The sequence below is a fragment of the Erinaceus europaeus genome, chromosome 3, assembly GCF_950295315.1.
Source record: "Erinaceus europaeus chromosome 3, mEriEur2.1, whole genome shotgun sequence".
In the NCBI taxonomy this organism is placed as follows: domain Eukaryota; kingdom Metazoa; phylum Chordata; class Mammalia; order Eulipotyphla; family Erinaceidae; genus Erinaceus; species Erinaceus europaeus.
This window is the reverse complement of record NC_080164.1, coordinates 145,682,971-145,710,660: the sequence shown is the minus strand read 5'-3', so window position 1 is coordinate 145,710,660 and position 27,690 is coordinate 145,682,971. Positions and strand designations below refer to the sequence as shown.

General features: G+C 42.4%; 2 protein-coding genes across 5 annotated transcripts in view; one reads left to right on the top strand and one right to left on the bottom strand.

Annotated features, from left to right (window-relative positions):
• Nucleotides 1–18,483, bottom strand: part of USP46 (ubiquitin specific peptidase 46) — a 74,842-nt gene extending 56,359 nt beyond the window's left edge. For 3 of the 4 annotated variants that reach the window (XM_007539702.3, XM_016184912.2, XM_060188066.1), the window contains exon 1: nt 18,302–18,483. In XM_007539702.3, coding sequence (XP_007539764.1) covers nt 18,302–18,337 — 36 coding nt within the window. In that variant the 5' untranslated portion in view covers nt 18,338–18,483. Of the gene's footprint in view, nt 1–15,113; nt 15,226–18,301 lie in introns of those variants that run through there. The other variant, XM_060188065.1, reaches the window with a different exon arrangement.
• Nucleotides 18,484–21,129: 2,646 nt separating this feature from the next.
• Nucleotides 21,130–21,489, top strand: LOC132537714 (ATP synthase membrane subunit K, mitochondrial-like). The gene has a single exon (XM_060188627.1). The coding sequence runs from the start codon at nt 21,130–21,132 to the stop codon at nt 21,406–21,408; it is 279 nt and encodes a 92-aa protein (XP_060044610.1). The 3' UTR covers nt 21,409–21,489.
• Nucleotides 21,490–27,690: the final 6,201 nt, after the last annotated feature.

The following is a 27,690-nucleotide window of genomic DNA, read 5'->3' as shown; positions in this document are numbered from 1 at the left end:
GTAAGTTGAGGCAAGCAAGCAAAGCCATTACAATTTTCTCTGTCTACTCTGCTAACTCATTTGAGAACAGGAACCTGACATCGTGGACAGCTGTTCTTTGTGGATCCTTGATGGTCAACAGCCAACACAGCCTTCTGGCGTCTACATTTTCCTGTTGGTCTCCTTGCAGAGAGTGTAGGATCATCAGGTGGGGGTCTCTCCACAGGCCCAGGCCAGCTGTGTCGTGGCTTTTGGATAAAACATATGTCTAAGCAAGATGTCAGTCTTGGGTTGATTTCTTTAACAATTTTTGGTTCCTTTAATACACTGTTCCTCCCCTACTTCCCCCTCTAACAGAAATATAAGAAGGGACTTCCCTCCCTGGCACCAACACACGGGGTGCTACACTTACCCCACTCCTGTCAACTGCCCACTAAAAGCAGGCTGAACACAGAGCTCCACTGGATCCCACAGCTCCAGCTGTGTATTTTGCTGAACTGAAGGAAATTATCAGTAGGCTAACAGGATAATTGTGGAAAATAAGGTGCAAGAGGGCAATCCAGCTCACAAACTACTTCCATAAGCAGGATCTCTTTTGATTCACCATTAGAAAGCTCTGAGGAAGGTAAATTTCATTGTCTGCCTTTGCCTGTCGAAAAGATGTGAGAAACACTGACATATGCCAAGCAGGATTCCAAATCCTAAATTCCTCTGAATGAAAGTTGTTTGTTTTTTTTTTACTATTGAAGACTGTAGCAACTGTAGGTTTTTAATGATTTAGAGCTGTAAAGGTTTATATTTATTAGGTGGGGATAGATAGCATAATGGTTGTGCAAAGAGACTCTCATTCCTAAGGCTCCAAAGTCCCAGGTTCAGTCCCCTGCACCACCATAAACCAGAGCTAAGCAGTGCTCTGGTAATAAATAAAATAACAACAACAACAATAATAATGACAATAAAAATTTTAGGAGATTCATTTATTTATTTATTGTGGGGAAAAAAATGAGAGGGGAGAAAGAAAGAGGACAAGAGCACTGCTGAGCTCTGGTATAAGGTGCTTGCCAACAATGACCCTGCCAGTATGCACACTGGTGTTTTCTTTTATGCCTTCGGCCTTGTTCTAAGAGTGCCTGCCCAAAGCAGAAGCATATGACCGTCAGAGAAGTTGCTAGAATTGCAGTCTTGGATCCCCAGTACAGACCTACTGAATCAGAATCTGAACAAGGCCCACAGGTAAGCCCTGTATACAATAACACCTGGGGTGCACTGCTTAAAGGCAGGACAATTTTTCCCCTCTCCCAAGCTCCATCTCCTGCATTCATTTGCCCAACTCTTTACTAAACACCTATCATATGCATATGACACTGTGCTGAATGGTGGGAAATCAACAATGAATGAGATGGATACAGCTCCTGCCTTCATAGACTTGCCAGTATTAAAATGGTTTTTCAGCCATAGATACTCCTCAGAACCAAGCTGCAGCAATAAAAACTTAAGCGACTGGGGCCTGGGTGGTGGTTCACATGTTTGAGTGCACAGTTATCATGTATAAAGACCTGAATCCAAGCTACCAGTCCCCACCTGTAGAAAGCTTCATGAGTGGCGAAGTAGTGCTGCAGGTCTTTCTCTCCCTGTCTACCTCTCTGTCCCAGCTCAGTTTCTCTGTCTCTATCTAATACATATAAAGTATTTTTTAAAATATGTATTTATTTATTCCCTTTTGTTGCCCTTGTTGTTTTACTGTTGTAGTTGTTGTTGATCTCGTTGTTGTTGGATAGGACAGAGAGAAATGGAGAGAGGAGGGGAAGACAAAGAAGGGGAGAGAAAGATAGACACCTGCAATCCTGTTTCACCACTTGTGAAGCGATTCCCCTGCAGGTGGGGAGCCGGGGGCTCGAACCGGGATCCTTACACTGGTCCTTGTGCTTAGCGCCACCTGCGCTTAACCCGCTGTGCTACCGCCCGACTCCCTGAAGTATTTTTTAAAACTTATTTATTTTCCCTTTTCTTGCCCTTTTTTAAATTGTTGTTGTAGTTATTGTTGTTGTTGTTATTGATGCCATCATTGTTGGATAGGACAGAAAGAACTAGAGAAAGGAAGGGAAAACAGAGGGGGAGAGAAAGATAGACACCTGCAGACTTGCTTCATCGCCTGTGAAGCGACTCCTCTGCAGGTGGGGAGCCGGGGCTCGAACTTCGATCCTTTAGCCAGTCCTTGTGCTTCGTGCCTCATACGCTTAACCTGCTGCACTATCGCCCAACTCTTTAATTACTTAAAAGTATTTTTTTGGGAGTCGGGCGGTAGCGCAATGGGTTAAGCGCATATGGTGCAAACCGCAAGAACTGGCATAAGAATCTGGGATCAAGTCCCCGGCTCCCCACGTGCAGGGGAGTAGCATCACAGGCGGTGAAGCAGGTCTGCAGGTGTCTATCTTTCTCTCTCCCTCTCTGTCTTCCCTTCCTCTCTATTTCTCTCTGCCCTATCCAACAACAATACTAACTACAACAATAAAACAAAAAGAGGATAAATAAATAAATATTTTTTAGAAAAAAAAGTATTTTTTTAGCTGACTTAACATAATTCCTTCTAGCTCTGTCCAAGATGGGTCAGAGAAGGTGGGTTCATTGTTCTTAATAGCTGCATAGCATTCCATTGTGTATATATGCCACAGCTTTCTCAGCCACTCACCTGTTGTTGGGCACCTGGGTTGCTTCCAGGTTTTAGCTATTACGAATTGTGCTACTATAAACATAGGTGCACACATTTCTTTTTGGTTGGGTATTATGGAGTCCTTGGTGTGAGCTAAGTTAGAAAGATAAAGATAAGTATGGGATGATCTCACTCATAAACAGAAGCTGAGAAAGAATAACAGAAAGGGGAACTCAAAACAGGATTTGACTGAATTTGGAGTAGGGCACCAAAATAAAATCCCTGGGTTGAGGGGTGAGGGTGGATGTTCAGTTTCAAGGGACGGGGGTGGGGGGTGGGGGGATGATAATGATGGGATGGGACACAGTCTTTTGGTAGTAGGAATGGTGTTTATGTACACTCCTATCAATTTGTAGTCAGATAAATCACTATTTAATTCATATGAGAGGGGAAAATTGATTGAATGTCTCAAACTTTTTAAAGCACAGACTGAGTCTTTTTAATACATAGGCTGAGTCTTTGATATGATGACTCTTTTACAAGCTTAGACCAGAGAGAACAGAAGCAACTGGTGGCACAGCTATATACAAATAATGTCAAAGGACATAAATTATGGTGATGTTGTGTATGATACAGCAAATTCTAACAAAGGGATATTTCAGAATTAATCCAATTGTCCAATAATGTGATTATAGCAATAACTATCTATTGTCTTCTTAAACCCTAAGACAGCAGGAACCTCCCACTTCCTCTTTTGAGCCTATCTTTCCCCCAGTCCTGGAACCTCTAGGGTGGGGCTTACTTTCCTGCATGCTTCTCTCACTTCATACCAAATGACACTGCATCCGCCGATCCCAAACTAATCAACGCAACGAGTACCACCTCAGCATGCTTCACTTCAGACTGTGTCCAGAGACATCAGGCATGGAATGTCAACCCTTCAGCCTCATTACTCGGGTGAGACCTTTCCTTTCATAGTATTCTCTAATTCCATTCCAGGAGGTTCACTTCCTAGCAAAGTCCCAAAACCTAGATACAGATCAGGTCCCGTAAGATAGAGCATATGTTCACAAGTATCCCTAAATTAGGGCAAAATATATACCTGAAAGCAAAATATACACAAATATACAAAATAAATAAATAAATAAATAAAGCAAATATACACAATAGTCTGTAGTGAGTGAGTATAAAGTTCATAATGAAATAGTGTCTACTTAGACTTAGATACCCACCTCACCTACTTCCTATTACAGTTCTCTCAAAATTTAAAAAGACAAAAAGTATTTTTTTTAATTAAGTTCCCAGGTGGGAGAAATAGCATAATGGTTATGCAAAGAGATTCTCATGGTGATGCTCCGAGATTTCAGGTTCAATCTTCCACACCACCATAAGCCAAAGCTGAGCAGAACTCTGGTAAAAATAAATAAATAAGAAAGTTCCCAGTGCCTAACACTCATCCATTACTGCTAAACCTATACAAAGAAACTTGCCACGGTCCTGGAAGTTCCATACAAAAGAGCTCCAACTGATACCACCACTCTGGAAGTAAACTGGCAGCACAGTGCCTATTAAGCTACAGAAGTGCAGGTCCTAAAAACAGGTGGACCACTTCCAGGAGGACTTCCCAGAGAAGCAGAGCATGTGTGAATGACAGGGGCATGCACACTCACTGCAGCACTGTCTCCACAGAGAATGTTTGTAAACTACTGAACAGCCCCTAGATAAGAGAACAGGTAGACCACAGTTAACTCAAACAACACTGAACAGTTAGCATAAATACACTAGAGCCATGTGTCAACATAATCTCAAATACAGTTGAGTGGCAAAAGATAGTTCCAAAAAAGAAACCTAACATATTAACACACACACACACACACACACACACACACACACACACACTCTGACATTCTGCTCATAAATTCCTAAATAAGAATAAAAAGTAAGACTGGGAGTATGGACCGACCAGTCAACGCCCATGTTCAGCGAGGAAGCAATTACAGAAGCCAGACCTTCTACCTTCTGCAACCCTCAATGACCCTGGGTCCATGCTCCCAGAGGGATAGAGAATGGGAAAGCTATCGGGGGAGGGGGTGGGATATGGAGATTGGGCGGTGGGAATTGTGTGGAGTTGTACCCCTCCTACCCTATGGTTTTGTTAATTAATCCTTTCTTTAATAAAAAAAAAATCATAAAAAAAAAAACATACACACATACATCTATTCCAGAAGTTAGAAACCAGTGTCAGGTCCTTCCTAGCCCACCCCGCACCCCATATGGATGTCACAGCGCCTCACCTGCACTCAGAGACGTTTTAAGAGATAAAAAATCCTTGCGATCTATTTGTGATTTCATCATGTTCTATACTGATAGTCTTTGATAAAATTATTTAAGATATAAGATGAAATGTTGCTTTTCATTGTGATTCTTTTCTTCTGTCAATTATATATTTTTTGTTTCATGTTTAAAAAAAAAAAGAATAAAAAGTAAAATAAAATAAGGCATGCATGGCAAAAGAGAGAAGAGAGGAGAGGGTGGCCAGTGGCTTTTAAAATAATATTTCTAAACTTTGGGAGAAATACAGTATTTGTCTTTGAGGGGGTCACGAACTTCAGTGATAGATACAATGTGAACTGTATCTCCATAATCTTATAAGCCATTATTAAGTCACTAATAGTAATTACATTTTTAAAAACTTAAGGTAATACTTCTAAAGCAAAGATCTTAACCCAGTATTAAATTTTAATACCTGTTAAATCTAAACTGTGTTGTATAATACATCTTTCTTCCATATTTTCAGTATTAGTATTTCTTAAATTAATTATTTTTGTTTCCTTTAAAAAGTACGCAGGTACTTAAAATAAGACTGCATGTTCCATGAGTATCAAGTAAATAAAAGTCTGGCCTTCCACTATCATAAAATACACCAACAGAACAGACACAAGCTATAGCTCTTGATGTTAAATTACTACCTGAAGTAATTATACATAAATTTAAAAAATCTTTTTTTAATGTGTTCTTTTTTACTTATTTATTCCCTTTTTGTTTGCCTTTGTTGTTTTATTGTTGTAGTTATTATTGTTGTTGTTACTGATGTCGTCATTCCTAGATAGGACAGAGAGAAATGGAGAGCGCAGGGGAAGACAGAGATGGGGAGATAAAGATAGACACTTGCAGACCTGCCTCACCACTTGCAAAGCGATCCCCCTACAGGTGGTGAGCCAGGGCTTGAACAGGGATCCTTAGGCTGATCCTTGCGTTTTGCACCACCTGTACTTAACCCACTGCGCTACCACCCAACTCCCTAAAAACATCTTTTATGTGGAAGATCATTTCTTTAAGCAGTGTATTTTCAAGGATGTCAAAGCTATTTATTGCCCAATAAATTAGTATTTACCAAAGTGTGGTGCTCAGCTTATCTGTAACCAAGTGGTGAGATAATTGGAAAGAAGCAAAATACTTATTTAACATGCAGAGTACAGAGATCACCTTAGATATACTTAATCAAGAGGTATGAGGGTAGAACCCCTGAGTCTGAATTTTTAAAAGAATGCACCTACAAATACAATTCTTCAGTATTCCAAAGAATCATTACAGTACAATATTGTAAAATTAACTGTTAACCATATTCTTTTTTCTTTTTTATTTATTCCTTTTTTGTTGTCCTTGTTGTTTCACTGTTGTTGTTACTGACGTCATTGTTGTTGGATAGTACCGAGAGAAATGGAAAGAGGAGGGGACAGAGAGGGGGAGAGAAAGGTAAGACACCTGCAGACCTGCTTCACGACCTGTGAAGTGACTCCCCTGCAGGTGGGGAGCCAGGGGCTCAAACCAGGATCCTTACATGGGTCCTTGGTATTTGCACCACGTGCGCTTAACCCTCTGCGCTACCTCCCAAATCCCAACCATATTCTTAAAACCATGCATTTCACTGTTCAATACAGCAACATCCATATCCTGAAAATTTAAATAAAATGCAGGAAATAAAATTTCGCAAATACAAATAATCAGATCTTCATATAAAGAAAAAAAAGTTTGCTGCACTGTTGTTTATTTTGGGGGGCTCCAGCTGGCCGGGCTAGCTTCACAGGTGGGTAACAGAGACTTGAGGACGCACGGCTGGGCAGGGAAGCTGTATTTCTTTATTCAGGAACAATGATTCATAAACTAACCCAAACTAATCACCAAACAGAACTCTCCTGCCTCCTTCCCCCACGGCGGCGCCAAGAACCCTCCAACTCTGTCCCTCTGGAACTCTGTCCAGGTTCCTTCCTGGGGCGGGGACAAGCGGCCCTGAAACTAGCAGGATTAAACCACAATCAACTAGAGATGGGGGGAAGGGGACCAAGCCACTATGAAGAATACCAACACTGCACAATCTAAGCAACCCAAAGGAAAAAGAAAGGTATTTTAGAAAGAACATAATTTCACATTGCCTTTTTTTTATTTGTTTATTCCCTTTTGTTGCTCTTGTTGTTTTATTGTTGTAGTTATTATTGATGTCGTTGTTGCTGAATAGGACAGAGAGAAATGGAGAGAGGAGGGAAGGGGGGGAGAGAAAGACACCTGCAGACCTGCTTCACCACTTGTGAAGCAACTCCCCTGCAGGTGGGGTGACAGGGACTCGAACCAGGATCCTTATACAGGTCCTTGCATTTTGCGCCACCTGCACTTAACCTACTGCACTACTGCCCAATACATTGCTTTTCTAACAGAACTTCAAAAGGCATCAGGGTAAACAGGAAAGACTCCACAAGTCTAGCCTGTTGTTGTTCTCATGGGAAGAGGACTCCGATGCAAATTTTCACCAAAGCCAATTTCAACTAAGGAAAGCAGGTACATCAGAATTTGAACTAACAGGACAGGCCAACACAGTCCTGTGGCCAGAAAGCACTCTCCACATCCCGGCATCTTTGCCAGACCAGGTCTATATATTGTCCCTTTGCTACAGGCTTTTACCTCCTTATTATTCCCTGGCTCTTTACCTTTCATTCTATTCCTATCCTGACGTTTTCTCTGGTCTGCCTCACTTGCCCTGTTCATGATCCATTTCCTTGTTTTCAGGCAGGCCCAGGGTGGCACAATGGATATAGATAGCACTGGACTGGCAAACATGAGGTCCAGAGTTCCATCCTAGGCATCCATCACATGTGCCAGAGTGATGCTCTGGTTCTTTTCTCTTTAGGATTAGATGGTGGCACAACTGGTAAAATGCACAAGTTACCTCCTTCTCAGAGTAAAATCAGAATTATACTTCTGACTTTCAAAGCCCTGGAAAATAGTTGAAAACAACCCTACACAACAATTGCAGATGCTCAGCCTTTCTATTAAATGGAGAAACTCAAGAGTTTAAACTCCAAGGATACCATTTCACGTAGACCATCCTGGCAAAACATGCCTTAATAGTATCAGGTGTAAGCAAGCAGAGCAGCTGGAGCTCCTGGATGTGGCTGGTGAGGACGCAGACTGGCATGACTACTCTAGAGAGAAGACTGGCAGTATTTTAAAGTAGAAGATATCCATTTCCTTTCATCTGGTAATTTCCTTTTTAGATACATGCTCCAGAGAAACATTAGACATACACACAGTGAGATACAATGTAGAAAGTGGTCATTGCCCTAAATGACCCACACACAAAACTGTAAACCCAACAAAATATCAGTAGTGAAGTGAATAAATGTGTTGTAGAGGATTATGAGGAAACATTATACAGAAGTTAAAATAATATGTTCAAGGACCCAGGTTCAAGCCCCTACTCCCCACATGCAGAAGGGAAATATTGCAAATGGTTAAACAGTGCTGCAGGTGTCTCTCTTCTTTTTATCCCCCCCCCCCCAATTTCTGTTTCTATTCTAAATTTTTTTTTTTAAGACGGGAGGAAACAATAACTACTCCGGGCTTATGACTATCTATATAACTAGAAAAGTATAAAAATGTGATAAGTAGACTGGAGAGATAGTATAATGGTTACACAAAAGACTCTCGTGACTGAGGCTCTGAGGTCCCAGGTTCAGTCCCTTGTACCACCATACTGAGCTGAGCAGTACTCTGGTGTGTGTCTCATTAAAATAAAATGAATGTATTTTTTAATTTAAAAAGTTTGTGTGTGATGGTTATGCAAAAAGACTCTCATGCCTGAGGCTCCAAAGTCCCAGGTTTAATCCCCTGCACCACCATAAACCAGAGCTGAGCAGTGCTCTGGTTAAAAAAAAAAAAAATTAAAAATGTGATAAGCACCAAATTTATAATAGTGGTCATTGTCTAGAGAGAAAGGAATAAGATGGAGAACGGTACCGAAGTCATGGGCTCCTAGGAACATAACTAAATAGACTTCCTAGCTTGTTTCACCCTAAGATCTCTATTCTTATTTGCACTATTTTTGGTTCCTGTTTACTAAACATTTTGTCCTACTTTACACCTTTACACCAAGTTGCAAATACTACTATGATTTCATCCTGAACTCCCACCACCTACAGGGGGAAAGCTTCATGAGTGGTGAAACGGTGCTACGGGTGTCCCTCTGTCTCTCTCCCTCTCTATCTCCCCCTTCCCTCTTAATTTCTGGCTGTCTCTATCCAAAAAATAAAGATAATTAAAAGTAAATTAAAAATATTTTTAAAGTAAATAAAACTCCACTGGCAGGACTTATGACACCCCTCAAATGCCAAGCCATAACCCAATTAACAGAAATAGCTCCAAAGCCTTTAATACCAAAATCAGCTGCGTATACATAATTTATTTGCCTCAAGAAAGTTTTTGCTGGTTCATTTTTTAGATGGTCTTTTTTCTTAAAGAAAAAATCAACAAGTCTCTGGACTAACTTTTGGTTTCACCACACCTAAAGATTTAGAAGAGAGAGCAGTAAAACATTTGGAGCAGAAAAGTTAACTACGGCTAAAAGATACTATCACTTACAATTCATTCAATTTGTCTGGTATTTGCTTCATGGGAGACTCACGAAAACTACCAATAGATACCACAGAATTAAATGCCTCAACTCATTCAAACTAATCAGACAAACCTACCAGCTGGGAGAAAAGGGACACATATGAATTAAGACATTCTTTTTAATTGCTAAGAGAATCAAAACTGAGTATTATTGCCAACTGTAACCTGAACAGCCCAACATTCCATATTAGTGAAAAATAAATAGATTTGATTGTGTGTACCAGAACACATAAAGTTGATATTCAGAAAACAGTACTGCAATCTTTAATGTTGGTATTTAACTTTGTTTTCTTGGAGAAACAAAAATTTTCAGACCTGTCAGGTCCACATCCAACACCAACTCTTAGATATTACACCTGAAATGCTAGGGGGAAAAAAAAATTTTAAACAATAGCCCATCCCATCTCAGGCTGCAAGTCCTAAACTCTGATAATTATCCAAGTATACACTCACACATGACTAAATGCTTCTATATAGTACATTAAAATAAAGTGTCCACTTATCTTTTCAGAGTGGAAAACATGAGAAACAGTAATAGAGGAAAAAGCAAGCTATCTCTTCCCCCACATTATAAGATCTCCGTATTTTTTAAAGATTTATTTGTTTATTAACACAAGAGAGGGAGGGGACAGAAAGAGAAAAATAAAATATCACTCTGGAACATGAGATGCTGAGGATCAAACGTAGGACCTCAAGCTTGAAAATCAAATACTTCTTCCACTACAACAAATCCTGAGTCCTTTCCATGTTTTAGCCATTAAAAAAAAAAAATCTCCAACTGGGGCTAGATGGTGGTACACCTGGTTGAGCACATGTTACAATATGCAAGAACCTAGGTTCAAGCCCCCAGTCCTCCCCTGTAGGGGTAAAGCTTTGCAAGTGGTGAAGCAATTTTGCAGATCTGTCTGTCTGTCTGTCTGTCTACCTATCTATTTCCCCCTTCCCTCTCGACTTCTGGCTCTCTATCCAATAAACAAATAAAGATAATTAAAAAAAAAAAAATTTAGGGGGCCAGACGGTATCATACTGGTTAAGTGCACATAGTACAGGACAAGGACCTGCATAAGGATCCAGCTCCCCCCCTGCAGGGTGGTTACTTCACAAGCAATGAAGCAGGTCTACAGGTGTCTATCTCTCTTCCCCTCTAACCTCCCCTCCTTCTCTCTATCCTATCCAATACAAAATGGGGAAAAAACTGGCCACCAAGAACAGTGGATTAGGCATTGAGCAGTGCAGTCACGAAGCCCCAGCGATAACCCTGGAGGAAAAAAAATTTTTAATCTCCAACAATTCTTATTATATTTGGTTATATTTGATTGATAAACAAGTAATTGATAAACAAGATGGTCGTTATTTTATTTTACTTTTTATTTTATTTATTTTTTGCCTCCAGAGTTATGACTGGGGCTCAGTGCCTGCACCACAAATCCACTGCTCCTGGAGGCTATTTTTTTCCCTTTTGTTGCCCTTGTTGTTTTATCATTGTTGTGGTTATTATTATTGTTATTGATGTTGTTGTTGGATAGGACAGAGAGAAATGAAGAGAGGAGGGGAAGACAGAGAGGGGGAGAGATAGACACCTGCAGACCTGCTTCAATGCTTGTGAAGAGACCCCCGCTCCCCCCACCCTGAAGGTGGGGAGACTCAAACCAGGATCCTTAGGCCAGTCCTTGAGCTTCTCACCATGTGTGCTTACTCTGCTGCGCTACCACCTGACCCCCTCATCTTTATTTTTTAAGTCTAGTTTTATTTCAAATCTGTGTTCACATCAAAGTGATTTAATTTATTTAAAATAATTGAAATCTGGGAGCCAAAGATATAGCTCACAGGGTCTGGCACATGCCTTGAGATGCATACAGCCTAAGCTCTAGCACAGACACCACATCACAGGTACCGTGGCACTAGGGGAAGATCCCATGCTATGGTGCCAATCTCTCTTGCTCTCTTTTTATGTTTGAATGGGGGAAGAAGAAAAAAAAAAAAAAACTCTAGAACAATGAAATCACTCATGCACAAGGACCCAGCTCCATAAAAATGAGTAAATGAAAGAACTGAAATCTAGTATTCAGCATGCTATCCAGTAAACCACTGTGGTTGTTCAGTAGATGCTAAATATATATATATCCAGTAAGCTAACGTCTGGGAAAAGGCTGATATCTGACAAGTTCAATAGTTTTAAAGAACGGACTTAGGTACTCAAATAGTTGAAAGTAAATCAAGAAATGCATGTATTTATAAAGACTTAAGAAAGTATGCTCAACAACAACAATATAATAATCAACAAGGGCAACAAAAGGGGAAAAAAATAGCCTCCAGAAGCAGTGGATTCGTAGTGCAGGCACTGAGCCCCCACAATAACCCAGGAGGCGAAAGAAAGAAAGAAAGTAAGGGAGGGAGGGAGGAAGAAATAAATAAATAAATAAATTATACTCACTAAAAAGATGACCAGAAAAAGTGTCATTTTTACAACTACATGGGTTGTGAAATGACACATTATAAGAGTGGTTACCAAAAGGGTAAAGGGAAGGATGCAGAGAATAGGCAAATGATGGCAGACTGAAACTAGATTTTCAGCAGTGATTTCTTTTCTTTTTTTTTCTATTTTTTCTATTTATTGAGGGGGGAGGGGAAGATAGAGAGGAAGAGAGAGAGAGAAAGACACCTGCAGACCTACTTCATCAGTTGTGAGGCATTCCCCCTACAGGTAGGGAGCAGGGCCTCAAACTTGGGTTTTTCACATAGTTTTTCACATGTGTGCTTAACCAGGTATGCCACCAACCAGCACCTTCAGCAGTGATTATCAGTGTAGTATATACAGATCTAGAAATGCAATTCTGGGGGATAGGCAGTGGTGCTCCTAGTTAAGTGCATGTGTTACCACACACAAGGAGCTGGGCAAGCCCCTAGACCCCATCTGCAGGGGGGATAGGGAAGCTTCACAAGAGGTGAAGCAGTGCTGCAGGTATCTCTCTGTCTCTCCCTTTCTTTCTCAATTTATCTCTGTCCTAGCAAATAAAATGCTTAAAGAATATGTATTTTAAAAAATCAAAAAAAGAAATGCAATCCTGAGCACTGGAAACCTACATGATAATTTAAATCAATGTAATTTTTTAAAAAAATTTTTAATATTTATTTTCCCTTTTGTTGCCCTTGTTGTTTTATTGTTGTTGTAGTTATTGTTGTTGTTGTTATTGATGTCGTTGTTGGATAGGACAGAGAGAAATGGAGAGAGGAGGGGAAGACAGAGAGAGGGAGAGAAAGATAGACACCTGCAGACCTGCTTCACTGCCTGTGAATCGACTCCTCAGCAGGTGGGGAGCCGGGGGCTCAAACCAGGATCCTTACTCCAGTCCTTGTGCTTTGCGCCACCTGTGCTTAACCCGCTGAGCTACCGCCCGACTCCCAATCAATGTAATTTTAATTTAAAATTTTTGCAGCCAGGAGGTAGAAAGCCTTGGACTTTCACACGTGAGATTCCCCAGCATCACATGTGCCAGAGAACCATCACGTGGTGCCCTCCCTCTCTCTCTCTCTCTCTCTCTCTCTCATAAATAAATAAATAAATCTTAGAGAAATAATTTTTCTTAGAGAAACACCATGACAAGCCAAGGAAGACAGTGGGAGAAAGAAGAAAAAAATTCTATTTTAGTAGCTTTAATAATGTGTTTCATTTTATTATTTTTTAATTTATTTATTTTCCTTTTTTGTTGTCTTTGTTGTTTTTTATTGTTGTTGTAGTTATTATTGTTGTTATTGATGTTGTTGTTAGATAGGACAGAGAGTAATGGAGAGAGATGGGGAAGACAGAGAGGGAGAGAGAAAGACAGACACCTGCAGACCTGCTTCACCGCCTGTGAAGCGACTCCCCTGAAGGTGGGGAGCCGGGGGCTCAAACTGGGATCCTTACGCAGGTCCTTGTGCTTTGCACCACTTGTGCTTAACCTGTTGCTCTACCGGCCGACTCCCTATTTTATTATTTTTTGGGGGGGAATTAGTTTTACAAGTCAAAGAAAACTAAAGTCTCAAGTAATATTATTGGTGCAAAGTCACCATTAGACTCATGTTTACCAGAAGAGACATGAATGGTACAGATTCTACTTCTAAAGTACATTGACCATAGTCACGCTCTTACATAAAATAAAAGCTGACAAACTTTATAGTCACATGAAAATGTATCACAGAAACATTCTCCTAGGTTCATCAGTCTCTCCTCTGCATTGCTCCTGAAACCTTGTTCAACCTTTATCTGTACAAATGCTATATACTGTATTGAAACTGTTGTATCTTCACTTGTGCTGTGCCCACAAGATAAGAAACCACTGATTAGGCTAGAGAGAGAACACCAGTGGTGGAGTGCAGGAAAAAAAAAAAAAAATTCATGCCTGAGGCTTTGAAGTGTCAAGTTCAATCCTTAGTACCACCATAAGCCAGAGCTGAGCAGTGTTCTAGTTAAAAACAATACATTTTTACATGTACAAACTATTATATTTTACTGTGGACTATAAACCACTAATCCCCCAATAAAGAAAATTTTAAAATAACAATAATACTTTTTTTCTCATTTTAAAATAAAAAGAAACCACAGATTCCTTGAAGACAGGGAATCATTTATGGGAACAAAGCATGATCTTTTTGATACGTGGCACTTACCCTATAGTACAACATTCAGGGATATAACAAATGCAATTAACATTAAAGTTAGACCATTTTGTTTGGGTAGAAGCCACATTTCTAAAAGGTACATTGGTTTCTCCAAGTATAAAAAAACAAACAAACAAACTCCTCTTTGGAAAAGTCCTTAAGCTCTTCAAACAGAAGACATACCAAAAAAAAATTGATTTAAAAAAAATTCCATCTATAGAGCCACAAAAAATACATATGAAACTAAATCCACTGGCCTGGACAAAAACCAGAGGATTATCAACAGGGACATTTATTTCCTCATGCCTGGTAGCAGCCAGGGCACTCTGAAAATTACAACACACCAGCCAAACAAGCTTTACTATCTCCAAACCAGACATGCTATGGAGCTAAGCTGGCATGCCCTAAGTGAGCTGACCAAGAATCACAGTGACAGAAATTCACATGGATGAAAAATTAAACTTCCAGTGGACAATAAAACATCAGTGGGAAGAGGACAAATGGAAGGATATAACTCTTTTTCTAAGACCCCTATATCTAAGCCCAGTGTGAGAAGTCTGAGAAAAGGCATTTATTTATCAAATGAAGGATTTGCCCTAAGTTCTGTTTTCTGCTTTGCTGGGTCCTTTCTTGTCTGGTGAACGAAACAAATTCCTTTTCAATGCTTGGTCGAGGCTTGTTCAAGTCTAACCCAGGGTGATTTTGTAACACCATTCTGGACACACACTGGCCTGTTCAAGACATGACAAATCAGTTTGCTTTTTAAAAAAAGAATGCAATGCCACTTGCTCTTACTAACAATTACTCAAAACAACTGGAACCAAATGAAGCTAAGTCAGGAAGGACCAATAAGAGACCCAGAGAGAAGCCAAACAGAAGACACCCACAGAAAACCTACCTGGAAGCAATTCATCATCAAGTGCAGAATCGTAAGTGGAATCCAATAGAAATCTAAGTCTGATCTGATGAAAAGACAGTCGTCTCCTCCTCATCGTCTTCACTTGAGAAGTGAGACTGGGAGGGACAAAGATGACCTGAACAGACGTTTATGTGGGGCGGGGTTAAGGATTCCCACCCCAGCCTTTGTACACAGCCACTCAGCTTGATTTGTGTAAATTAACATATGGGTTGTTTATATTAATAGCTGCTTCTACCAGGGCCAAGAAGGCATCATCTGGATTGTCCTTTAAACAATTGGAAGGTGACACAAGAAGGTGAAAAGTGATGTTAATGACAATAGCTTGCACTCGTTGAGTGCTTGCTATGCACGAGGCTCTGTACCCCCAAGAACTAATTTAATACAGCAGTGCTAGGTGGCAGCCCTGTTGTCACTCCCATCTACAGAAAGAAATGCAAGATGGAAAGCAACTTGTGCAAAGACAAAAAGCTAGTATATGTCAGAGCCAGGCAGGACTTCACCTAGGAAGTCTGCCTGAACTTTGAATCCACGTCTCATCAATGGCTCATGACACAGTACTCAGCTAGGATTCTTATAAAAATTAACCACCCCCACAGACAGTGCACACCGGGTAGAACCTGCATATTACTATGCACAGGGACTTGGGTTCAAGCCTACAGTCCCCACCTGCAGGGAGAAGGCTTCACGAGCAGTGAAGTAGCACTGCAGGTGTCTCTTTCTCTCTCCATTTCTCTATCTCCCCCTTCCCTCTCAATTTCTGTCTCTATCCAATAAATAAATAAAACATTAGAAAAACATAAATAAGGGAGTCGGGCAGTAGCACAGTGGGTTAAGCGCAAGTGGCACAAAGCGCAATGACTGGCGTAAGGAACCCAGTTCAAGCCCCCAGCTCCCCACCTGCAGGGGATTTGCTTCACAGGCATTGAGGCAGGTCTGCAGGTGTCTATCTTTCTCTCCCCCTCTCTGTCTTCCCCTCCTCTCTCCATTTCTCTCTGTCCTATCCAACAATGACATCAATAATAACTACAACAACAGAACAACAAGGACAACAAAAGGGAATAAATAAATATAATTTTTAATTTAAAAATAAAAACATAAATAATTTAAAAGGAAGGGTTTCAATAAGTTCTTTGAGGGAACAGATTATGTTATTTAAAAAAAAGAATTAACCCCTCCCTTCACCTGGATGGGGATCCTAAATTTGGCACCTTTGGGAGAACTCATATGGGGTGTCAACTCTCCAGCACTGGTCTGCTCCTCTCCTGTCCTCCCTGAAGCTTGTCTCCCTGGCTGAATTTTACTAGAAACAGATTGTGACATTCAGCCCAGGTGTGTCAAGAGGCCCCAGCTGTACAGAGGTCAAAAAAAGAAAAGCTGAAGGCGGGCTTCCTCTTGGGACATACCAGCTCTCAAGTTTCCCATCTGCTTCAATAGAGAGGTGTCACCACACACAAGCAGGGCAGGGACTGCACCAAGGGCTGGGACCTTTTGCACAAAGAGCTCAGAAACTGGTCTTGGCAGAGAGAGAAACCCAGAAGAAAGGTATCACTTTTTCACTGCACCCAGCAACCTTAATGCTAGGGACTAGTCTGCGAGAGAAGGTCAGGAAAGAAAGGAAATGGAAGCTCTCCCGGAGCCACCCACCACATCTAACTGGTCCTGCTGCCAATGTCTTTGCAGCTATCGCCCAGGGAAGCCCTGGCATTTGCTCTGCTGGCCCCGGAAGGGGCCGTGTCCAACAGCTCAGAAAACTGAAGCCAGCACCAGTGGGTCTCAATTCTACCCCTGAGCTAACACATGGCTTCTTAATACTCCTTTGCAATGTGCTAATCTTGCAACAGAAATGTGGAGAAAGGCGGTGTGATGGGGGAAGGGCAAACAGATCACCTTAGCCCAAGGCTTCTCAATCAAGCCTCCGTGGATTCTCTTAAGGGGCCTGTACCATTAGTTATTAGCTTCAAGGGAGGCTTCTCCCAAACTGCGGGGGGTTGGGGAAAGGGAGAGAGAAAAAGAGAGAGGGAGAGAGAGAGGGAGAGGGAGAGGGAGAGGGAGAGGGAGAGAGGGAGAGGGAGAGAGGGAGAGGGAGAGAGGGAGAGGGAGAGAGAGAGAGAGAGAGATGGAGAGAGAGAGAGACGGAAAGAGAGAGATGGATATTGAGATGGAGATAGAACTGTCTCAGCAATGGGGCGAGGACAGAATCCTGGAGAAGGAAGCAAAGCCCTGCACAGGAGCGCAATGCCATCCATACTCTGGGTAGCAGGCTGCCCTCCCCAAGGTTCTGACAAGTGGGGGTGCCAGCAGGGTGCACCCTGGGTACCCCAGGGTGAGAAGCAGTTTCTGCAGAAACCTCAAAGGGAAAGCTATCAGAGAAACCCAAATTAAAAAGTAACCACCACCTCCCGGGTCCAGTGCCCATCAGAGCCGGGTGATGTCTGCGAGCTGTGTCCACGCCCACCCGACTCTGCAGGGTCTACAGGGCCAGTCCAGAACCCCCCGGAGACCTCCTCCACGCCCACAACCGGCCCCTTCCCTACAGTCTCCAAATCTTCCTGCCACCTTAATCTTGCCCAGTTTTCGCAGATGGGGAAACTGAGGCAGCCCGAGCAAAGCACCCGGCTTTCACAAACCCGGTAGAAGTTCGCTTCTCCAACAGCAATTCTGCACTTTCTCAAAGCTTTATTACCTTTCTCATTGCTCCAGACACACCGATTGCCTTTGCAAAGTGAATTTTAAATACAGTTGAAGGAGGGAACTCAAAAAGAGATAAGGGCGGTAGGGGAGGCCGGCGGGGCACTGGGTAGGAACAGAATGGGTGCCCCCATCCCCAGCTTCTCCGCCACAACACCCCCCACCTCCCCCGGGACGTCCGGGTTTGGTCTCTCCCCTCCCCCAAGAGGCTCCCACTGCAGCCCGAGGGCGGAGGCTCTCCGGCGCGGCCCCGGGACCTGAGGGCGGGCACCGGGGTCCTAGGGCTGGATCCCCTCCCGCGGCCGCCCGTGGAGCCCCAGGCTGGCCCGCCAGCACCGCCCGGGGGCCGGGAACTTGTGGCCGCGCCGCGGGGGCCCCGGCCCCCACCCCCACCGCCGCGGGGCGCGCTGCGGCTCGGGTTTCCCTTTCTTCCCTTCGCCGCGGGCGCTACCCCCGAGGCGGCGGCGGCGGCCACTCACCATATTACAGATGGAGGCGATGTTTCGGACAGTCATTAGTCTAAAGGTTGCAGCGATCCCGCACCGCCATCTTTATAAGGTGAAAACAGGACTGTCCATGGTGGAGCGCTGGCTGCGAGGCCGGGAGGCGGCGAAGCGGCCTGGGGTCCGGCTTTCAGTTTGGCTGGGAGAGGGAGGCCGGGAGGGAGGAGGCGGAGGAGGAGGAGGCGGGCAGGGAGGGCGGAGAAGGCGGGGAGGGCGGGAGGGAGAGAGGAGGGGCGGGGAGTGACGGAGAGAGGCTGCCTGGGCCGCGGCCGGCGGTGCGGGGAGGAGCGGGGAGGGGCGGCCGGCACGCACCCGGCTCTGGGCTCCCGGCGCCCGGTGCCCCGCGCCCCGCGCCCCGGCCCTAGGGCCCTGCTCCGCCGCCGCCCTCCAGCCCGCACTCGGCCTTTGCCTTTCCCTTTGGATTTCCTGCTTCTCTCGGTTCGGACTGGAATGCAGGCCCGGCCCGCCCCGATCGTGCAACGGCTGCAGCCGCAGCGCGCGGGGCTCCCGGGAAGACCCTTCTCGGGGCCCGCGCACCCCGGGAAGCGGCAAGCTGCCGGGCTGGGGGCGGCTCACCCGCAGGGGCCGAGCGCGGGCTGGAAGGCAGTCGGGCGGGCCGGGGCACCGGTGCCGTGGAGAGGCTGGGACAGGGGCCCGTTTTCCGTCCTCACTTACTCTTTTACCTCTTCACACACACCCCCACCCAGCCTCCCAAGGTTTATATTTTGGAGGAAGCCTACAGCTAGGGACAGGGGTAGCTGCGTCCAACTTTTCATTTCTCCCCGGGGCTTCAGCCTGATGGCACCCGTGGGGACCCGAGAAGTAAACGGGGTCAGGACAAGGGGGCGGGCCGGATGTCTGTAGCACAGGTATCTAGGTCTGGGCGAAGGCCAGAACCGGCGTGCTCAGTCAGTCAGTCTATGACATTCTCTGGTTATAGGAGAAGTCGGGGGTGGGGGGTTGCCAAGGACTGGAACTGCTCGAGGAGCCATCCGAATCCACAAAGCATGAGAACAAACTTTTTTCTTTATGTTCAATTCAAACATCAGTGCTCTTGGGACAGGCACTCAACTTCTTTATGTTGTAGGAAGGGTGCTACATCTAATGATACACATTTCTTGCTGGAGCAGAGCGCGAATCCGTGCACCACTTCGCAGATAAAGTGCAGGTAAAGCTAAGAAGCCTATCCAACTCCAAAGTTGTGGAACAATTTACATACAAGGTTGCGATTCAGAGCTTTAAACAGAAAGGTGAAATGTGGTCTTTCTTGAACCAACATAGTTGAATTAGAAGAGAAACTGATGTAACAAAAGCTAGCTTTTTATCTAACCAAAGGTAGCATACTCGGAAAATAATCATGTTTCCAGTCCCCCATTATCTGTTTAGTGCTGTGCATATAGGGCTTAAAAACCACTGATTGCTAATATCTACAAAACCTCTAGTGGAAATAAAAGATGACAGCTGCTGATGGAGGTTTTGTGAGATTATTATTATTATTATTATTTTAATGCCATTTGGTTCTTTTATTAGAAATTGTGAATACAAGTTGGGAAATCAAGACATGCTTTTTTGTAGAACCCCATCTGCTTTGTGGCATCAGCAAAATGTGAAGCTCGAGGAAATAATATTAAGAAAAATGTTACTAGTTAGTGGTGAAAGAATGAATTGGTAGAGGTCCTAGCCAGTCTAGGATCAAAAATGAGTATTAAAAATTTGCACAGAACAAGCTACCTTCTGGCTGTTGAGAGTTGGCACTCAAGTTCCACCGGGGTGAGAGCTGTCTGCAAGCATTGTAATACCCCACTCAGGGAGGTAATACAATGGTTTATGCAATAGTCTTTTTTTTTTTTTTTTTTTTTTGCCTCCAGGGTTATCTCTGGGGCTCGGTTCCTGCACTGCGAATCCACTGCTCCTGGAGGCCATTTTTCCCATTTCATTGCCGTTGTCGTTACCCTTGTTGTTGTCGTTATTATTGTTGTTGTCATTACTGTTGTCATTGTTGGACAGGACAAAGAAATCGAGAGAGATAGGGAAGACAGAGAGGAGGAGAGAAAAGAGAGACACCTGCAGACCTGCTTCACTGCCTGCAAAGCTACCCCTCTGCAGGTGGGGAACCGGGGGCTCAAGCCGGGATCCTTACTCTGGTCCTTGTGCTTTGCGCCATGTGCGCTTACCCTGCGCTACCACTCAGCCCCCACAACAGACTTATATACTTGAGGCTTGGCAGTCCCAGGTTCAGTCTCTGGCACATTACCACAGCCAAAATTGACCAATGCCCTAGTTTAAAAAAAAAAAATTATATATATATATATATATATATATATATATATATATATATCATACATAGATAACCACATACAAATGGGCACACAATTATCCATACACATTTGGCCCTGTATATATTTTTATTTTTTAATAAATCTTTTACTACTTTTTTCCTTTTTTTAATCTATTATTATTACCTATTGGATAGAGACAGAGAGCAATTAAGAGGGGAGGGGGAAGATAAAGAGGGAAATAAGAGAGATACCTGCAACCCTGCTTCACCACTTGTGAAGCTTTCCCCCTGCAGGTGGGGACCAAGGACTTGAACCCTGGTCCTTGTATACTGTAATGTGTGTTTAACCAGGTAAGCCACTGCCTCACTACATATACATATATAGATAGATAGATAGATAGATAGATATAATATATACATATGTTTTAATGTTTATTTATGAGGGCATCTGTTTCTGGCCAGGCTGAGTGAGAGTGTGTACATTGAAAGACACATCCTGCATTAGACCTTTCAGAAGATCAGAATCATGACTGGTCCAAAATCTGATGCCCTATTCCAGTACATTGGTGTTAAAAAGTATTTCAGTTATTGTACTCTCACAAGTAAAATGAATTGTGTGCTGGCCACATATGGAGGAATTGAATTGTTAGTCTTGTATTTCAAATTAAAGTTAAAAAAAAAAAACTCTCCCTCTGTGCTCTGTGAAAGCAGCACAAATGGATTCAAAATTGTACCTTACCTGCTTAGTTCCTATTGCCTGGTGAAGCTAACAACAACTCGTGAAAATTTGCACAATAAATTATAAACCTGGAAGAAATATTTATTTATTTTTATTTGATAGTCCAGAGAGAAATTGAGGAGAAAGAGAGAGAAACCTGCTGCACTCTTTCACCACTTGTGAAGTTTCCCCCCTGCAGGTCAGGACCAGGGGCTTAAACGCGTTATTGTGCATGATAATGTGTGCACTCAACGTGGTGTACCAACATCCAGCTCTTCTGACTGTATATATTTTTAATGGAGTAATATGCCAGCTTATACATTGTTCTTCCAAAGTCTTCCTTTCAAACAGATTCTGGTAATGAATGAAAACTCACTTGAATTTCTTATCATCTTATCATGTCAGCCCTATATATATATATATATAATCTTCAGTCGCCACTGTAACTATCAGGCATTAGATGTTACTATCATGGCCTTTTACAGATCAGTAAAATAGGATTCAGAGGATCAAGTATCATACCTCCATGGAGTTAGCCAAGTATTGTAAATGAAACCTTGAAGGAGGAAGTGAAGTCAATAACCTACATACAGTCTATTGGGTAACCAAGGCCTGAAAAAATTTGGACTTAAGGAAAGTCACAAAACATGGTTAGAAGTAACCTCAAGGCTAAAACTCAGACTCAGTTTCACAAACCATCTACTATAAAGGCAATACTCCAAAGTCTTAAATGATATGGAAATTTTATATCATAATCAAGTTCAGTATTTCTGCTAACATTAGCACAATGGATTACAAGATCCAAAAGATTGAAAATACCATTGACAAAATGAAAATTGAACATCATGTGATTGCTGAGTGCTATGTCAGCAAGTTAAAAGGATCTTTTGCATGTATTTTAAAATCTGTAGCCTATAACTGAAGTGCTCAGTACAGACAAATATTCAGATTGTAATTCAGGCAGTGAATTACATACAAAGCATATCAACTGAACACCACAGATCTTGTCAAATTCATGAATAATTAAATCCATTTTTACATGGCTACAAGATTGGTGTGTAGTCATAGGTCTAAATTGGAAAAGGCATCAACTGAAGACTAATCCTAACTTCAGCTTCACTCCATGAGGAAACATTTGGAACTGATAAGAGGCAACATAATAAAAATGTTGACAAGCTAATGAAAGAATATTGAGGAAAGATGTTTTGCAACTAGAGGATAGCTGAGATGACTGTTGAACTCTAGAATGGGAAAGTGAGTATGAAAACTGAAGGGGAAGGGGGCCGGGTGGTAGTGCAGTGGGTTAAGCTTACATGGTGCGAAGCGCTAGGACTGGCACAGGGATCCCCGTTCAAGCTCCCAGCTCCCCACCTACATGGTGGTCACTTCACAGGTGGTGAAGCAGGTCTACAGGCGGCTATCTTTCTCTCCCCCTCTCTATCTTCCCCTCCTCTCTCGATTTCTCTCTGTCCTATCTAGCAACAACAATAATAACAACAATGACAATAAATAGCAAGGGCAACAAAGGGAGGGAAATAACCTCTAGGAGCTGTGGATTCATAGTGCAGGCATTGAGCCCCAGCAATAACCCTGGAGGCGAAGAAGAAGAAGAAGAAGAAGAAGGAGAAGGAGAAGAAAATGAAGGGGTAAGCTGGGAAGAATGCATAATGGGTCTGCAAAAGACTTTTAATGGCTGAGTTTCCCAGATCCCTGATTCAGTCCCCAACACTAACAAATCAGAGTTGAGCAACTCTCTGGTGCATCCATATATCTCTCTCTGTCATGAAAATAAATTGTTTAAAAATAAATAAATAAAATAAAACTAAAGGGGTGGGGCAAGTTGGACAAATAGAGAAAACCTGTTTTTTTGTTTTTGTCCTTTTGCCATCAATAGCAAAGTGACAACAGTGTAATATAGAAAACCCCAACACAGAAACAGGTTTTCCACAGCAAAGGACAAAGGCCATCAAACAAGCACAGATACAGAGAGACAACCTCCAATAAACCATATTGGAAAGAGATCCACCAGGTATGGGACTTTACTCTGGTCTGTACCTACAAATTAATAGAAACCGGGAAGGGAAAAAAGTAAAAGCTATAAGCCAGTTAGGAGTTGCAGCAACAGCCTTACAAATAACCACTATAGCATGCTGAGAGCAATCCTAGAGGATGCCATTCTGGCATTTGGTCTCCATAGTAGAAGGCCCTGAAGGCAGGTCCAGAGAGAAGCACTCCCCTTGCTGGACCACAGCTTGCCAGATTCTGTTCCCCTGAGCCCCACAGTGCATATGGTCTGCCACACCCTAGTTTGGGGCCCCTGCTGCACATTAAAACAGAACCCCTCTGTGCAGCAACCTTCTGACTATTTAGTACACACAACCCTGAACTTTAGTATAAGTAATAGCCATTATTTTTATTTTATTTTATTTTTTATTTTTAAACCAGAGCACTGTGCAGCTCTGGCTTATGGTGGTGTAGGGGATTGAACCTGGGACTGTGGAACCTCAGGCATGAGTCTCTTTGCATAACCATTATGCTATCTACCCTTTGCCAGTAATAGCCATTATTATTGTGCATTTGATTTGTATCAGTTCCCCACTCCTTATCAGACATGAAGAGACTGATGTTTCTGCCAACCATTTTATTTTATTTATGAATGTTATTTATTTTTTTTTTACCACAGCACTGTTCAACTTTATCTTTTGTTAAGGGGTGAGGGTGAGCCTGAGACTTCAGAGCATCAGGAATGAAAGTACTCTGCATAACCATTATGCTATCCTCCCTGCCCTTGCTCACCATTTAAAAAGAAAAAAAGGTGGGGGAAGCTCAGTGACTTGTCCATAAGACATATGCCAAATGTAAAACATCTGGACTTTTGTCTCCCTCCAAGTGGCCTGGAAACTCCTAGAGAGAAGAAACTTATCATGTACTTTTTTTTTTTTTTAATAAAATGTCATCTGGTCCCAGGAATATGTGCCTGACATATTCATTCCTTTCCTCTTACTACAGCTCTTTTGATATGGAAATACTAGTCATCTTGGGGGGGGGAGCAATCTAATGGCAGTTGAATCTGATTACCAAATTAGTTTCTGTGGCTTATATTTCAATTCTGTGAGTAACTATGATAGATAGCTCATCCCCCCCTTAGTATGTACTGAACAAATATTTATTAAAGGCATATTTTGGGAGTTGGGCGGTAGCACAGCTGGTTAAGTGCACGTTGCTCAAAGCGCTAGGACTGGCTTAAGGATCCCAGTTCAAGCCCCTTGCTCCCCACCTGCAGGGGAGTCACTTCACAATCGGTGAAGCAGGTCTGCAGGTGTCTATCTTTCTCTCCCCCTCTATGTCTTCCCCTCCTCTCTCCGTTTCTCTCTGTCCTATCCAACAATAACGACATCAATAACAACAATAATAACTACAACAATGAAAAACAAGGGCAACAAAAGGGAAAATAAATAAATATTTAAAAAATGAAAAAAAAGACATATTTTGTATCATCACACACTCACTAGTGATCACAAGATAAAACATGGCAGACCCAGCACTTATACACAGTTCCTAATGAGATCTTCTTTGGCATAGCTATTGAATGAATGTCTTTGCTACTTTTGCATGCAATTAGTAGAAATTAAGGATAAGTTAACTTTGTAATGGACAGCAGATTAAAGTTCCTACAACACTTTCTGCATCTGAAATAATAAAGATTTTCATGATGGTTAAGATTTCCTAAACCTTTAGAACAAATAACTTATCTGGAAGTGGCAGTGAAAGGTCTTAAAATTAGGTTGGAACATGATTAGATTTTTATTTGCTGATGTAATTTGATTAATTAAAAGAAAAGATTATTCCAGTTGGCTGAGCATATGGAGAAAGAAGATTGAAGAAGAGCAAAGACACTCTAGATGAGAAGCCAGTTGAAGTCTGGTGAGAAAAGTCCAGAGCTGTCAGTGGCATGAGTTAAGGAAGTAACCATGGGAAAAGAAGGAAAGGACAGATTGAAGACTTTTTTTGAAGCTAGCTAGCTGAATTTGATGACTGGCTGAGACAAGGCACAAGGATGAGTCAAAGATGGATGGCAAGTTTATGACTAGAATAAAGAGTACTGTTTTTTTATGAAAGCAAATGTTGAAGATGATGCAGGTGAATTTGGTTCCAGGGGTGTATACTTTGAGATAACCATGAAACCCCTGAATAGTTCGGCCCAGTACAAGTATGGAGCTCAGAAGAATTATCTGAACTGGAGACAAATAAAAGAGTAATTAATATAGCACATGTGGCTATGGATGAAACTGCCTGTGCGAGCATAGAGAGTGAGGATAGACATAAGGATAGAAGACCCTCCGTGCAAGAACTACTGCCGTTTCCAATGGAGGCGATGGGACACAGAACTCTGGTGGTGGGAACTGAATGGAATTATACCCCTATTATCTTACAGTTTTATAAATCAATATTAAATAACTGATAAAGAAAAAAGACTCCTCCATACAAAGATAAGGTGGCAGATAGAATACATACTGTAATTGGCTGAGAGGGAGGTAAGAAGAGAAATTAAAGATGTTTGGTTTCGAAGGGCGGTTTAACAGACAACCAAAGAAGTCAGAAATATCCAGCTCTCTGCTATTTGCAAAGACCTCCCCAATTTAACTCTGCCTCACCTCTACCAGCTTTTAAATCAAATACATCATTCTCATGTCAAGCTTCTAAACCTGCAGGCTCATGTCTTTGCCTAACTTCAGCCTAGTATTCATCCTCTTATTTCAAGTCCACTCAATCCTTAAAGCTCAATTCAAACCTCACTTCCAGAGGAATTCTTCTCCATCTCATCTTCCTTGATAAGTTTTTTATCAAAATGCATTTTTAAAAGTTTTTTTTAATTTCCTCTTTGTTACCCTTGTTGTTTCAATTGTTGTTGTACTTATTGTTGATGTTGATGTTGTTGTTGTTGGATAGGACAGAGAGAAATGGAGAGAGATGGGGAAGAGAGAAAGATAGACACCTGCAGACCTGCTTCACCGCCTGTGAAGCGACTCCCCTGCAGGTGGGGAGCCGGGGGCTCAAACCGGGATTTTTATGCTGGTCCTTGCGCTTTGCGCCACGTGCGCTTAACCCACTAGCTAACCACCCGACTCCGCAAAGGGCATTTTTTATATTCCTATTTATAAAAAAAAAATTGATCTTACATCTCAGCACAATGCTATATATTTACATAGAAGAGTCTCTAATAGTCAGGAGAATATTATTTGGTTCATTTGATCAGAATCATTGTAATTACCATCCTGTACTCATGTCAAGTTCTGATTTGAATGATCTATAGCAGGTAGCCATACTGGATTAAGGGTTGGGGCGCGTGGGGCAGGGGGCTTAGAAGGTTTAGCTGTTGGGGGTCAGGCGGTAATGCAGCGGATTAAGCAGCGCACATGGCACCAACCACAAGAACCGGTGTAAGGATCCTGGGTCGAGCCCCGGCTCCCCACCTGCAGGGGGGGTTCGCTTCACAGGTGGTGAAGCAGGTCTGCAGGTGTCTATCTTTCTCTCCCCCTCCCTCCCTGCCTCCCCTCCTCTCTCCATTTCTCTCTGTCCTATCCAACAACAACATCGATGACAACAATAATAATAATGACAACAACAAGGGCAACAAAATGGGAAAAATGGTCTCCAGGAGCAGTGGATTCATAGCGCAGTCACCAAGCCCCAGCAATAAAATAAAAAATAAAAATAAAAATAAAATAAAATAAGAAAGAAGGTTTAGTTGTGTGCTGAAGAAGTTGAAGCAAAGGAGCTTCCTCAAAAACAAAACTTTCCAGAGTGATCTGACCATAAAATCAGAAGACACCTAAAACTGCAACTTAAAAGAGGTAAAGGAATCAGGGGAAGAGTCTAGTTGTTTTAATAATTCTTGTATCATGATTGAAAAGAACCCAGACCAGTTTGTCAACAAAGGTGAAAAGGTTAGTGAACTTACCAATGAGACTCGATGGGGGTAGTTAATAGAAAGAAGAGTGGGAGTGCAGCTCAAGGACCTAAGAACTTCCAAAAGAAGGAAATCTATTCATTAGGGTGAGTGAAATAACCTGAGATTAACTCTATGTTCTCAATAAAGTAGGCAGGAACATATACTCCATCATTCCCAAAGAATTTTGACTGCTTTGTTCACTGCCAGATCCTTCAGAACAGCAAGGCACATAAGGTGCTCAATGTGTATTGAGGGAAGGGGTACGACTGAAGAAAGTGATGAATAGAGAATAAAACTGGAAGCACTGTAAACACAGACTCTCTAGGTTAAGGTGAATTGCTTTCTAGCCAGATAAGATTTCCATCAGGCTGTCTTGCTGAGAGGGACTAAGGGAGTTTATATTCCTTCCACATCCA

What these genes read in the sequence shown, in the direction of transcription:
- LOC132537714 (XM_060188627.1), top strand. Translation starts at nt 21,130, where the DNA reads ATGACTGGTCCAAAATCTGATGCCCTATTCCAGTACATTGGTGTTAAA.